Source organism: Muscardinus avellanarius (genome assembly GCF_963383645.1).
Source record: "Muscardinus avellanarius genome assembly, chromosome: 9".
Taxonomy (NCBI): domain Eukaryota; kingdom Metazoa; phylum Chordata; class Mammalia; order Rodentia; family Gliridae; genus Muscardinus; species Muscardinus avellanarius.
The window spans coordinates 21,463,971-21,480,104 of NC_137795.1; the positions used below are offsets into that span (position 1 = coordinate 21,463,971).

The 16,134-nt window shown below is 35.9% G+C and overlaps 1 protein-coding gene across 1 annotated transcript in view; it reads left to right on the forward strand.

Annotated features, from left to right (window-relative positions):
- The window catches only part of NME8 (NME/NM23 family member 8), a gene marked incomplete at both ends in the record, with an annotated part of 47,990 nt that overhangs the window by 21,699 nt on the left and 10,157 nt on the right, over positions 1-16,134 (forward strand). Inside the window, 4 exons of the mRNA XM_080701169.1 lie at positions 1,089-1,285; positions 5,233-5,408; positions 14,788-14,932; positions 15,919-16,026. Coding sequence (XP_080557295.1) covers positions 1,089-1,285; positions 5,233-5,408; positions 14,788-14,932; positions 15,919-16,026 — 626 coding nt within the window. The remainder of the gene's footprint in view (positions 1-1,088; positions 1,286-5,232; positions 5,409-14,787; positions 14,933-15,918; positions 16,027-16,134) is intronic.

Here is a 16,134-nt window from a genome sequence, read left to right on the forward strand (position 1 = left end):
CACGCACACACATACACACACACAAAATACATACATACATACATAAATACATACATACATAAAGGTCTTGTAGAATTGAGCTAAGAATTTGCCTCATCCTGGACTTTTCTTTGTTGGAAGACTCTTTATTGCTATTTCTGTCTCTTTGCTTTTTATTAGTCATTTGAGGTTTTCTATGTCCTCTTGGTTTAATTTAGGTAGGATGTATGCATACAAAAATTTGCTGATTTCTTCTAACAATCATTTGGATCTCTGTACTGTCTGTGAAGATATCTTTATTCATCTCTGATTTTAGTAATAGTAATTTGGGTCAGTTCTCACTTTTTTGTTGTTGTTGTTAGGTTGGCTAAGAGTTTATCAGTCTTGTTTATCTTTCCAAGAAAACTCAAATCCTTAAATTTTTGATCCTTTGTGTTATTGTTTTATTCTCTGTTTCAGTGATTTCTGCTTGGATTTTCAGTATTTTCTACTTTATACTCTTTTGGGGTTTGTTTGTTCCTATTTTTAGGGTCTTGAAATCCATCATTAGGTTGTTTATTTGGAATCTTTCTGTTTTATGTGTGCACTAATGATATAAATTTTTCCCTTAAACTACCTTTACAGTGTCCCAGAGGTTTTGGTAAATTGTATCTCTATTTTAATTTAATTCTAAGAATTTTTAAATTTCTCCCTTTATTTCTAATATGATCCAGCCCTGATTCAAAAATATAGCTGTGAATTTCTGCCATTCAATAATGTTTTTGCAAACACCAGATTTATAAGGTGAATATTCTCTTGCTTGGTGATCATGAAGGGGAAAGTTTCACTGGTCTTTTGTAGTAGCCAACATTTTTTTCTTTTTTCTAGAACTCAAGGGCATTTAATCTCTGAGCTATACTCCAAGTGCTTTTTTATATTTGGGTTTGAAACAGGGTCTCACTGGGTTTCTGAGAGTCTCACTATTTTGGTTACTGAGGTTGTCCTCAAACCCAAGCTGTTCCCATCTCAGCCTCCCCAGTACGGGGATAATAGTGTTCATTACCATGTCAGCCTGGTGGCTACTATTTTAGGAGCCTGAAAGTAAAGAGTTTTATCATTTTATTTTGTAGCCTGATTTTGAAGAGTTCCTGTCTCTTATGACAACTGGCTTAAGCTATGTGCTGGTTATATCTCAAGAAGATGAAATACTGGATCCCCAGGAAGTAAAGGAATCTCAGGTGGAGATGGAAACTAAAGAACCACTTGAATATCCAGAAGAGAGTGAGGTTATTCCTATACCTAAAGTGACAAAGAAGAAGCGAGACAGGTAGCTCAGGCCAGAAATTTATTATTTCCAATGTGTCATTAGGTAATGAAAGTATAATGTCCAAATATCTCAAATCATAAGGAAGAATATTTTATATTGAAGTTATATGTATTTCTTCCAGTCAACCAGTCAACCTAAGATATTATATATGCATACTAACTTGAGATTACTCCCAAAATTTATGCTGAGAACATTAGAAAGGGAAAAATTTCCTTGTTTGTCTTTCTAAACCTTGCCTCATAGGGACCAAACCTCAATCCATAAGAAAACAAATCTCTTCTCTAAGATACATGGTCATGTCTTTAGATAATTACTATGAGAATGCTGACCAGAATAAAAAATGGTACCAGGAAATTGGGTCATATCTAAGTCTGACCATGTGGATCATGACGCTTTGGAACTGGCTGGTGAGAGGAAATCAGAAGAGTTGGAATGAGGTTGGAGAGACACAGTAGAGTCTGTGCTTGGATTTTGAATGGCAAAGAGGACCCCGTAGGAAATGGAATAGAGGCTATGTATGTTATACTTTGGGAAGATAAAAAAACTTATTCACATTTTTCCATATCCTGAAGCTTTATGTAAGGCAGAATTTAGAGATGATGGGCTGATTAGACTGGTGGAGGAAATATCAAAACAGCAAAATATCCAAACTTCATTATGGATATGCTGGTGTGTTCCCACCGAGGGCTTAGGCAAAACCTGGGTTCAGACTCAGGGACCCAAAGACAGCTCTCAGGCCTTGAGATAAACAGACTTTGATCCCAAGTAAAAGGTAAATATTGGATTTGACACGTTCTCCCTGAGCCCTGAAAGGACAGATGGAGGCAAGTAGAAAAGTGACTGAATTTCGTGTCTGTGAAATTCCAAGGTTTTAAAAATTGTTCACACAGGGGAATGACAGCCTCTGGCTTCTATAGCAAAAACTTGTAGCCTAGAAAAGACTGTGCTATAAGTTTTCTACCACTTCAACACGGCAAAGGCCAAAATTCAGCCCTAGTGAGCCAGTCAAAAAAAATAAAAAGATGATCACCCACTTAAGAAAGCCATGCAGCCAGAGAAAGGTAGATCTACACACAACTCACAACACAAGTCCAGTGAGAAGGACCTGCTAGAGGCAAAAGTCATTGAAAAAATTATAATGATAAAAGTGCTTGAGCTCCAAATACAACATATATATTTTAAAAACTTCAAATTAAAATTATAAAAATCATGATTTGAACTATAAATTCAATGCAGAATTATGAGTTGTGAGAGTTACTTGAGGCTTGAATTAATGTCCTGGAAATCAGATACTGGAAATAACTCAAAGTAGAGGGGGAAAAAAGACCAGACAGACATCATGAGAGCAGCAGAAATGAGCAATCTGGAGAGTATCCTGGGAGCCAGTGTGCTAATGAGCAAAACTTAATGCAGAGAAGAAAGAACAGAGGAGCAGGCTGTAATTCAGCAAGTAATAGGGGGAAACAAAAAGCAATGGAAAAGCACATGCACCTGCAAATTGTGAGAGCTCACAGTGGCTCAACCTCAGTGGATGTGAAAAAACCACAGATACAGGAGTATCCTGAGAGGAAACACTACACATACTCTCCACACAGAATGAGCAGATAAACCTGGTATCCAATATATTTTAAACCTGGAGCAAATCATTTTCTTAATGCTCCCCTCCTGCATACAACAAAAATTTTTTTTTTACTACTAATTATGGAAGGAGGCAAATAATAATACCAAAAAAGAAACATAGAGATTGAAAATGGTCTTTTGTGGGCCTCTATACACATGAATACCTAAGTAAAAATTAATATTACAGTGCCCAAAGCAAAAAGTGATAGATTTATACCATTTATTATGTTCATATATTTTTGAATAAAAATAAAACATACCTCTCTCTCTCTCTCTCTCTCTCTCTATATATATATATATATATATGTATATATATATATATATCAATGATATTCTCTACTTAAACTTTGTCATATAGTCATGTTTAATTGGAAGACATATATAAAAGTCCCATTTTACTATAAATCCCATAAATGGCAATGCTGCCACTAGAAGAATTAAAGTCTAGAATTAATATGATAAGGTTCAGTCTTCCATTAAATACAGATTTTACAAGATTAAGGCAAAAATAAATGAACTTACCTCAAAACCACCCTAGTAATGATTCAGATAAAAATCGTCAGTGGATGCTAAAACATTGTGAGAAATATATGTAGGGTTCCATATACTGGCTTCACACATTACTTAATGAAGTGGAAATTGTAACTCTTTGGTGGAGAAAGCAAGTGGTGTGCGTACCACCTTAACTATGTTAATATCACTAATAATCGCAAATCTTACATTATGCAATTCCTATTGTGATGGACAAGGAAGGTCATGGGATCATTTGGGTTGCATTCCTGTCAGAGATTCATAACCTGAGTATAACCGGATATTACTGGGCCACTCAATAGTTGGAAACCATCCAAAAGGGGCAGTCTTCAACATAACTGCCCTGGATTCTTCCAAATATCAATGTCATGAAATGCAGAAGAGGCTGAGGCATAGTTTGAAATGGAAGAAGAGTAAGGAGATAGGACAAGTATATGCAAGAATGACACTGCAGTAGAAAGGAATTCTTTTAGCTAAGACTATAATAATTAAATATTGAATACAATCTTTTATGAGAAAATAGACATATCTATGTAAACTTTTCTGAAGTGTTTACAAGTGAAAGCATAATATATCTTCAGCTTTTCTCAGATGGTTCAACTAAAACACCCTTAGTCACAAGCTACCCCTACCTCCCACCTAGACACACACAGGCGACAGAAATGAAAGGATGAGAGAGAGCAAATGTGGCAGAGGGTAACAGCAGCTCAGTCATCTCAAGAATGTAATTGGGAGCTCCTGGTCTTAATCTTGTCTTTTCTGTCAATTTGAATTTTTTTTTAAGATTCAAATTTTAAACTACCTCATTCATTTATATTGTGTTTAGAAGAAGCATACAAATATAAATAAAAGAACCTCTAAAAAATAGCCAGGAAAAAGAGACTATTAACAATGATCATCAAAAGTGCCTCAAATTCAGTGAAAGAAGGACATGATATAAAAGGCAATACTTGTGAAGCTGTACTAATCAAAACCATTGTAACTCAGCCAACATAACAACCAAATATATAAGGATAATGTATTAGAAAAATAAAGTGAACTGGATAAAAACACCTGCTAGGGAAAATAAGCAATAATATAGGAATTAAAAATATGTATTTTATACAAATATGAGTAATAGAGACTAACAATTTTTAAACTTAAATTTTGCCACAAATATTTGTTGAGTAGAATCCATTAAAATTGGAAATAAGTAATAAAAATAACCAAAATGCCTATTTAAAATTACAAAATTTGCCTCTAAATAACTCTTGAATCAAAGTCAAATTATTAATTAATTAATTTATTTATTTTATTGTGTTAACAGGGATTGAACTCAGGGCATTCTACCTCAGAGCTATACCATAGCTCTATTCTTTTATTCTTTATTTTTGAAACAGGGTCTCAAGTTGTGGAGGACCTAAGTAGCTGAGGCTGGCTATGAACCTGCAATCCTCCTGTTTCAGCCTCCCAAGTACTGGGATTACAAGCATGCAACTACAGATTCAAAGAAAAAATTAAAAGTAAAAATAAAAACTATCTGGAAAGCTCTTCATTGAAAAAAAAATTCTTAAAAACATTTTGTTTTGAGCTTCAGTTTGCCTCTTATTAGGTCAAACATAGATGACATCCTATAGCTGACTTTTGGAGTGGTTCCATAAAAGGTTGGGTGGATCACATAATTTAACTTCACATGAAACTCAATTTATTAATTTCACTGCACTCCAACTAGTTTGTGCATGTGCTATTAGTTAATATATTGACATAATTATTAAACTTTATAAAGTTTAAATTTGAATTTTATTGAATTTCAACAGTTTGCAAGAATACCTAGAACGACAACATATATCTCAGTTTTGTGATGTTGAAGAGAATATGAGTAATGTTAATAGGTTCCTTGAAATCTTCTTCCCTGGTTTTAAAATAGCGAAAGGCAAGAAATTAGAAAAGACACTAGCATTGCTGCGACCAGATCTCTTTCAGGAAAAAAAAGGTAGGAAATAAAGCATAGATTGTTTAAGTACTTTGTAGCTAGTATTAATTTGCGAATTAACTTGTTAATTTCTCTATAATAATTAGTAAAATATTTTTGTAAAGAGTTTATGAAGCATTTTATAACAAGTGACTTAAAGTCAATTTTACTGTTATTGGAATTATTAATAGTAGACACTAGAACTTTTTTATCTGAAATGCTTCAATTCAGAGCTTGGGCTAACTAGTTAATAGTGTGACTTGAACAAGATATCTTACTAAATTTATTTCTTTATTGCAAAATTAAGAAGATTAAAAACAAGAAAGAATAAATTGGCTCTTTAAATGCTAGTTGTTTTTTAATTCATCCAGCAGTCACATGGCAGAGTGACCACTGAGGTGTAAGAACACAGGGCATAAGTTAATGCTGTTGACCTTTTTATTTTTTATGCCTAATGTAAGGAAACACAATTGATATTTGCATATTGACCTTTTGTTCCCTGACTTGCTGAGCTCAGTCTTTGGTATTCTGATGTCCTTTGTTTCTCTAGGGATTTCTGTGTAGAATGGAATAGAAGGCCAGAGGCCCAGGGGTATTCTACCTCTGAGCTACACCCCCAGCTCTAGTTTTTATTCTTTATTTTAAAACAGGGTCTCAGTGATTTGCGAAAGTCCTCACTAAGTAGCTGACCCTGTCTATGAACCAGGATCCTCAGGTCTCAGCCTCCCAGATCCTGGGATTACAAGGGTGGGGCACCAGGCCTGGGCCTAGAATGGGGTTTCTTAACCTCAGCTCTAACCTCCTCTAGTATCATTTGGGTGAAGACATGTGTCAGGTGTGTTGCATAGTGCTTAGCTTCTCTTTGGCCCCTAATCACCAGGTGCCGTAGAGCCTCTCCCACCCCCAGCTGTTAAAACTAAAACTGTCAAATGTCCCGTGAGGGGGGAAGTCTCTCTGACTGAGAGCTATTGACCTAGACAGTACCAGCATCTGCGAAGTGTTGTTTCTTAAACTTGACTCACCGGGCCCGCTGACATTGCAGTGTAATGTTGAACAGGAGTGCTGAGACTCCTCATCTTAAAAGAGACTCTCTTCCTACCAGTAAACATAATGTTCATTGTTCTCAGCCTCTATCAGATTAAGGAAATCCAATCTAGTCCTAGTCTGAAAAATTTTCTTCATGAATAGATAATGTGTTTTCGAAGCATTTTTAAATGTTTGTTAATGTACTTGTGTATTTTTTCTTGAGTTTGACAATAAGGTAGATCACTTTAATTTTGTAATGTTGAACAGCTTTGCATTCTCCAAGTAAACTCCATTTGGTTGTTTTGTTGTGTCCTTTTTACACATAGCTGGATTTGATTTGCTAATATTTTGTTGAGCACTTTTGTGTCTATATTCATGATGGGATCTATGTGGTTTTCTTGTCTTGTAATGTCTTTATCTGGATTTGATGTTGGAGTAATGCAGGCTTCATAAAATGATATGAGAAGTAGCCACTCCTCCTTATTTCTGGAAGAGACCATTGGCATTGGCATTATATCTTTCTTAATTGTTTACTGAAATTTATCAGTGAAATTACTGGGGCCAGAGTTTTTGTAGCCTGGTAGATTTTGTTTTGTTTTCATTTTTGTCTTCTTGCCCTTTGGAATCTATTTTATTATGTACATTATTTTTAGACTTTATTTTTGGAATAGTTTTAGATTTACTGAAAAATTAATATACTATAGAGTTCTCATATATCCATATATGTGTTCCCACCCCCAGCTTCTTCTGTTATTAATATCTTATATCAGTGTTATACATTTTTATACTTAATGAATCAATACTATTACAACATTATTAGTTTACATTCAGGCTCAGCCTTCATTTTGTATATTCTAAGGGTTGAGACAAAGGTACAATGCCTTGGACCTTTATTGCAGGATCATACAGAAGGGATCACTCTGCTAAAGAGCTCAGTGTCCACCCACTGATCTTCTTTTCCCTCTCAATCCATGGCAACCCATGGTATATCTTTACAGTTTGTATTTTATAGAATGTCATATCATTGTGCTGAAAAAAATTTCATTTTATGAATATAACAGTATCTCGGGTTGCCTATTAAAGGACTATTAAACTATTTCTCAGGTTGCCTATTAAAGGATATGTCATCTGCTTCTACTTTTTTATAATCATAAATTAAACTGTCATAGACATTCTATACATATTTTTGTGTAGATATACACTTTCAACTTAATTCGGTAAATAACTATGGACATGGGTACTTCATCATGTGCACTACTGTGTTAAGCTATGTAAGAAACTGCTGAAATTCATATTAAAGGAGTGTAGTGTGCCAGTTCCTTTTCCCTCCAGCAATGAATGAAAGTTTCATTTGCTTTGCATCCTCAATAGCACTTAATATTGTCAGTTTTAGGACTTTATCCTTACTAATAGGTCTATAATGACATCTTGATCAGGACTTTATCTGTACTAATAGGTCTATAATGACATCTTGATAATTGTCTTTATTTACAATCTCCTAATGACAGGTAAGGCTGAGCATCTTTTTAAATATTTACTTAATCATATCTATGTCTCTCGGTTATATATCTCTTTACATCTTTTTAAATAGTTAGAAGAGAGGATATTAAGAGTTTGATTACAAAGAAATGATGAATGTGATGGAAATGATAATGGCCCTGATTTAATTATTTTACAAGATATTTTCTCATATATTAATTGAGCCTTTTTCTTATTGTTGAGTCATAAATTTATTTTGAATGCAAGATCTTTAACAGATAAAGAGTTTGCAAGTATTCTTTGATTTTTTGTAATTATTTTTGTAATTTTTAACAATGTGTTTCACAAAAAAATATTATTTTAATATAATCCAACTTATTCATTTTTTCTTCTTGAAACATGCTTTTAGCAATGTCTCCAAAAACTTATGACCAAACCCAAGATCGCCTAGATTTTCTTCTGTATTATCTTCAAGGAAGTTCATAGTGTTGATTTTAACATTGGGGTCTATCATCATTTCAACTAATTTTTGTGAATGGTGTAAGATCAGTGTCCAAAGTCAGGTCTTGCAGGTGGGGATCCAATTGTTTCAGCCTGTTTATTGACAAAGCTTTTTCTCCATTATGCTGCTTTTGCTCCTTTATCACAAATCAGTTAAGTGTATCTGTGTGATCTTCATCTGGACAGCATTCTCATTGCTGTAATTCAAAACAACTAACCACACAACTTACAGGAAGGAAGATGTATTCCCTCAGTTTTTTGGAAATCTTGGAGTTTTGTTTATGTCAAGGCAGGTTTTTGGAGCTCAGGGCATGGCATCAGGAAACACACACAGAGAGAATATAGCTCTTCTCTCACATCTTGAAGAAATCTAACATGTGTCCCCTGGGAGTTGCTGTGTGTTGATTGCCTTCTAACTTTAGAGTTGTTCAGATTTGCTTAATTCTTTATAGGTTGTTTAATTGTGAATTGCATTCAGGTTCCCAGTCGTTTTGGACACTATGCAGTTTCCCTCAGAATAAAGCATCTGGAGACCACTAACTCATGGTTTCTGCCTATTTGTTTGAGAACTAAATTAGCCAGGTTACATTCAGACCTCAGGTTCCAGCCTACTTCCTGTGGGCGATTTCCAGTGTCAGTTCTGGTTTCAAAGCTTTTTCCCTGCTACTTTGCATTATCTTGTTTTTGCACAATGTGGAGATCAGACCAGGTGTGCAGTTGTCTACACTGCAGATCAGTCCTCAAGCATTTTTAGATCGTATCACCTCAGCCTGACACGCACAGTTCAGGGGTGGTCCCGAACTTCAAAAACAGATTGTGGCATCATTTTCTCCAGCCTTGTTCTCTCTGGATCTTCCTCATGAATCTGAATCCCCTGGCTGGAAATCCGGTGTCTGCTGTGAAACACTTGAATATTTGGGCCTGCTGGATGAGAAGAGGGTTTCTCCCACACTCTTAGGCCACACATGTTAAGAAAGATTTTTCTCTTGAGTTTTAAGTGTCTGCAATGCCTTTGCCAATTCTGGAATGCCTTTTTCTTTGATTTTTTTTTTCTGAACCCTGCCTCCAGGCAGGGCCAAGAGAGAAAAAGTAAAATCAAACAAAGAGACTGCCTGAAAATGAGGGTGCGATATCCCCTGCCCTTTAAGTTTCTAACCTACAAGCCCTACTCTCTGGTCTTCAGCCAGAAGAGAGGGTTTCTCATGGTTCTTCTTTTGCTCAGACCCTCTGCACAGTTCCAGGATTTGAACTTCTCTTATTGCAGGCTAGTAGATATGGGAGAAAAAAATTTCCAGAAAATTCACCTCTGTTTTTAATTTTCTTTGAGTTTTATTGCTTTCTCCAATAATTACTTAATATTAATTGTCTTCAAAGATTTACTTTATGTATTTGGTCCATGACTTTTAATTGTTGGTAAGAGTGTGCTTACTATTTTAGCTGGACTTACTTTTTTTTTTTTTGAAATAATGAAGATTGGAGTACTGAGTTTGGTGATATAAACCTGTAACTCCAGTACTTGGGAGGCTGAAACAGGAGAATCAACTCCAGCCTCAGCAACTTAGTGAGGCCCTGTTTCAATAAAAAGGGCTAGAGGTGTATCTCAGAGTTGGAATGCCCCTGAGTTCCATCCACAGGACAAAAACTAGCAAACAAAAATTGGGACTCATGTTTCATGACTAGAAAACTAATGAATGCTAGCCAGGATGTAGAGTCAGGAGTTCCACATTCTTGACAGGAATGCTAATTAGTACAGCCATTACTAAAAACAGAATGTTTTAGTTCTTAAAAAAAAACTAAAAATTGAAGTACTTTCTGATCAAAAATCCCACTCCTGGGTATATATTCAGAGGAAGGGAAATCAGTGTGTCAGAGGGAGAGGATCTGCAGGCCCATGAGTTTTGCATCACAAGAGCCAAGAAATAGAAACTACCTAAGTGAACATCAGCTGATGAATGAATAAAAATAAAAGGCAGTAAAAAGGAACAGGATTCCACCATAACGAAGACTGAAGTCCTGTCATTTCTAACAATGTGGATGGAACTGAAGATCACTAGGTGAAGTGAAATAAGCCAGGAAAGGGAAAGCGGGTCTCCTAGAATATGAGAGTGGACTGGGGGTTACCTGAGTCTGGGCAGAGTGGAGGGGACGGAGGAAGGCTGATTAATGAGTACTAATTTATAGTTGGGTAGGGGTAACACATTCTGGTGTGCTTTTGTATAGTAGGGTATATAAAGATATTTAAAAAGCTACAATAAAGGATTTTAAATGAGATATTATGTTTATCTGATTTCACAATGTATGCACATGTTAAAACGTCATTTGGCACCCTATCAAGATGCACAGTTTTGCCGGGCATGGTGGCACAGGCTTGTCATCCTAGTACTTCGGAGGCCAAGACCAGAGGATTGCCGATTTGGGGCCAGCCTCAGCAATTCAGTGAAACCCTGTTTCAAAATAAAAAATAAAACTGATCTAGGGGTATAGCTCAGAGGTAGAATGCCCCTGGGTTCAATCAGCAGTAACACACACACACACACACACACACACACACACACACTTTTTGTACTTTTATGCATCCCAGTTAAAATATTTAAAATAAAATTATTTATAAAATTAATTTGTGATGAAGTGAGCCTAGGCCTTGGCTTCAGTAACACCATGATGAGAACGAATGTTCATCACCAGGTGCCTGGCTAGTCACGCACAACTGCCTACTTGGCTTCTGTAACTCCTGCTTAGCTTGCACCTGCAGAGAAACAAAGGCCATTAGGAACGTTCTATCCTTAAAACAATCAAAAGGTGGACAATAGAAGGCACGGACGTGGTTGTTGAGCTCCTGCACTATGCTGTTTCTGGTTTCTGTACTTCCCACTTGACTTGCACACCCACTGAAAGAAACTGTCGGGAATTGTCCATATCTGTGAGAACCTGAACTCCTCACTCTTGAGCTTGTGATTTTGATGTCTAAAAGGAGCCCTGAGAAATGGCTCGGGCTGCACTCGGAACTAAACACCCTGCAGTGTAGTTGCCGGCTGGCTAATAAAGACTTTCTATTTGGCTTAAACTGTCTGAGTGGTTTTCTCTGGTGGTCAACCTATAACAAATTAATAAACTGCAAAAAAGTAATAAATTCTCATTATATATAATTTGTACCCGCCTCCAGAAATACCACTAACAATATTTTATTTTTATACAAGTGATTTATTATATATGTTTATAATCATTTGCAACAAGATATTGTTTGCATATTATAAAATTCTATCTTTGTTATATAACAATTTTCTTCTTATTTATTTAAATTGTCATCAAATTTTAGTTTTTAGAATATGTTATAATATCTCCATCTCTGAATGTCTTTTTTGCTCTATCTCTGATCTCTTCCTAGAAGTGATTTCTTTGTAAAGGTGGCCATTTATAAAAACCTGTATATGTACTGCCATGTTGCTTTCTGAAAGTGTATTACTAGTCTACTCCTAAGTTTTCAAAAATATCAAAAGAACCTTTCTTATCACAACCTTGTTAGCATTAGGTAATTGGATCTTTAAATCTTTAAAAGTTCAATTATAAAATAAAATCTCTTTGCTTAAATATGTACATTTTGATTAAAAGGGAGGTCAGTAATCTTTTTATGTAATTTAAAAATAATTTTTCTTAGAATTTGTTAACAGTGTCCTATTACTCAGGATTTAATGTTTCTGCTTCCTTTTTTTCTTTCTGTACTAGGGATAGAGCATTCTATCACTGAGCAACACCACAATTTCTTTGAGACCAGGTCTTTCTGAGACTGCTGAGGCTGGTGTCCTCCTGTTTTAGCCTACCGAGTACTGGAATTACATGCTTTGTTGTTTTGAACACTTTATTTTAAGGGTACTGACCTTGTTATTGTTAATATGCTGATATTTCACCTTAGTTTTATCATTTAAGTGTAAAGGCAGCACAAAGAGGCCTTTGGATCCTGGTGTGAATTGGCAGAGGAGGAATGGGTGGGAGCTGCATAAAATGCTGGATTCCACTCTGCTGCTGGGCAGCTTTCTGCAGGGGGAGTTTGGACAGAGATATCCGTAGGGTTGAAGAGGAGGTCTGCAGAAGGAAAATTTTAGTGGATGAGCTGACACTGATAGTGATGTGTGGCTGAGGCTGATTAAAGAGACAGTAAAGAAGTGCATGCTAAACCAGGTGTGGTGGCGGATGCTTGTAATCCCAGCGCTTGGGAGGCTGAGACAGGAGGATCGCAGTTTCCAAGCCAGCCTCAGCTACTTAGTGAGGCTCTCAGCAACTTAGTGAGACCCTGTTTCCAAATAAAGTATAAAATTGGTCTGGAAGAATAGCCCGGAGGTAGAAAAGCCCCTGGGTTCCATTTCCAGTATCACAAAAGAAAAAGAAAAATAATAAGAGGAAGAAGCTCAGGCTATGAACGATTTCACTGAAGCCGGGTGTTAATTATTCAGTACCTTAGCAAGCACTTTCTGTTCCTTACTCATAGACAGCCCTTTAGAAAAAGGACAGATCTGCCCCAAATATTTCTTTTTAGGTTTTTTAAAAATATACTTTGACTGGTTCATCACTTTTATCCATCATAGTGAGTTTCAGTGTGACACAAACATACGTGCACATGGCACTTGGTGTGCTTCCTTTTACATCCGCCCCACTCCCCTCTCCCTGTACATGTGAGTGGGATTGATAGTGATACCTTTGTGTATGAGTGAACATAGCACTTATTCAAACTGCTTACTTCATTAATTTCGCTTCCTCTCCTCATCCCCCGACCCCCTTCCATTATTTTACTGGTCTCTCTTGTCATTTATTTATAGTCCCTTTTGTTTTGTATCTTCTCTCTAGCTTCTACATTTGAGAGAAAATATGCCACTCTTAACTTTCTAAGACTGGCTGATCTCACTTAAGAGATAATATTCTCCAGTTCCATCTATTTTACTGCAAAAGACATAATTTTGTTGTTCTTTATGACTGGGTAAAATTCCATTGTGTGTACATATAGGATCAATGTTCATTTTTGTGGTGGTTGTTATAATGTTCAATGTGTCTTATTCCCATATTTTTTGATGTATAAGAAAGTGACTTCTGTATACTTCTTTCTTACTAATATTAAGAATTGAGCTCCTGAACAAGGCCAGGAACATTTATCTTTACGATATATGGCCTCTTCCCTGCTGGACAGGAAATGAAGTAGTTTAAGCACTAGAATTAGGCAAGCAGTTGTAAAGAGCAAATGAAAATAAGCAAAATGCATGTTAGTGCAGCTTCAGCCATACTATGCTTTGAAATTACAGGCAAAAAAGAAAAAAAAGAATATGTAGTTCTTGAAATATAAAAATTTAAGAAATAGATTCATACTCATCCTTAGAGGATACCAGGGTGTATTGTTTTGTCTTGTTTTGTTTTTCATCACTAAACTTTAAAAAGAAAATTTCATATGAGGGTGCTTGGTGACAACAGTTTAAAAAGTGACAACTGATTCTCAAACAGTTGGCATGTGACAGCTTCTTGTAATGACTTATGATAAGACCTGAGGGGAGATGTTCATGGAAGGTAAATTGCATAAAGTTATTAAAACCAGACTTAGTGGGAGAGCGGGTAGTTTGTCTGTCAGCACGCCTTTCTTCACCTGGATTCTGAATTCTGTGATCATAAAAGAATTATAAATCAGCATTTTTCTCTCAGGCTGAGTCCACACTTGTGTTTTTGGCTCGTCCCTCTTTGCAAGATGGTCTCCAAGCCTCAAACATCCTACCCTCCCAAGGCCCAAGGCAGGAAACAGCAGGTGGTGTGAGGCCGTGCTTCTCTCAGAAGAATGCCAGCCTACTTATTTTTTATGTCTTTGACCATGTCTGCATCGTACTACCAAATGAACCATAATGTTAGATGGAGAAGGGAGAGTTTGATTTGCTAGTCTTCAACAATGGGAAACAGGCAGGGGACAAGGAGGTTGAGATATTTGGATATCCAGCCAACTTGTTCCTGTCCAAGTGGACGAATAGGATAAAGGCTATTAAATATAAAACATACTTAGGAATACCATTATAGTTGAATTGGATACTGTCTATACACACACACACACACACACACACACACACATGCACACACATGCACACACACACACACACACACACATATATACCAGAAGAAAATACTGAGATATCTCTGTGTATGTGCATGTGTATAATCCCAATGTGATGAAAAAAATGGAGACAGTATTATAATTTGATATGTTACGAAGTATTTTAACCTTAAAATAAAACCCAAAAAGCTATTTTTCTATACTTTAACATTTCATATGAGAAAGAAATAAATTCTATGTCCTCATGATACTTTATTATATATTGCATATATAGTGAGTAGTCTTATTCTGGTTTTGTTCATATTGTTTCTTATTTAGATGATGTTTTGACTATTATTAAAGATGAAGGCTTTAAAATACTGCTACAAAGACAAATAGTTTTAACAGAAGAAGAAGCACAAACACTGTGCAAGGAATATGAAAATGAACCTTACTTCCAGAACATTATAGAATATATGACAAGGTAAAGTAGAATTTAGGTTTAAAAATGCAATTTATTTATTTATTTATTTATCTATCTATTTATCTATTTGCTACTGGGGGTTGAACCCAGGGTCATTCTACCTCTGAGATAAACCCCAGCTTTTTTATATATGTATGTATGCATGCATGCATGCATGTATATAGTATGTGTGTATATATGTATGTATGTGTTTTTATTTCATTTTGAACCAGGGTCTTACCAAGTTACTGAGGATCTCACTAAGTTGCTGAAGTTGTTCTTCAACCTGTGAGATTTTTCTATCTCAGCCTCCCAAGTACTGGGATTACAGGTGTGCAACACCATGCCCAGACAATTTATAATTTTTAGCTTTCTTTTAACCCTGCTTTCTGTTCTCTTTGGAAACTTCTCAATCCCATAAACATATTGAATCTTCTTTATTGAAAATCCTGATTCTATCCCGATAATCTGCTCTGCTTTCTGTCTTCTCCAGTCTTCCTGGAATTTTCCTCAGTGATGAGAAGATTTCAGGGAAATTACCTGGCTCCATTTGAATTGAATGTCAGAAATCAAGGATGTATAACATCATCAAGTCCAAACACAGACCTGACTCTTCAGTCAATGTGCCTTGACTTTTGGTTAGGGCTCTGGAAATCCTACAGATCTCTAGTCCCAGGAAAGGAATGGGATGCTAGAAATTTGTCAGGTTACTTGAAGAGTAAGTGAAATAGCAATGGAGCCAGAAATCCAGCAAGGGTGATAAGCTAGCTGAAGCACGAGAACCATGAAGGAACCACTCTAAAAGAACCATCGCCCTTTTATCCTTTTTTTTCCTCTTTCTGCAATCTCTTAAAACTATGTTCTTGAAATGATACCATTAGAAATTAATTTCAGACACTTCACAGATCATTTTGACATGGTTTAAGTCTATTTAACAACATACATTTTTACTATCTACATGTCATTAGCTACTGAGCCATACTTAAATATTTTTTCTTTTCACACAGTGATACATCTCTTCTCCTTGTTTTGTTGAAAGAAAATGGTTTGCAATACTGGAAACAGTTAATGGGACCAAGAACTATTAATGAAGCCACTGAATATCATGCAGAAAGGTAGATTCATATCCTAAGTTCTTAAATTCTCTTATGGGATCCATTTTTATTTCTTTTTACATGTGAAGTACATTAGTCCCAGGGAGCTTCTCAGGAGAGCTACTCTTC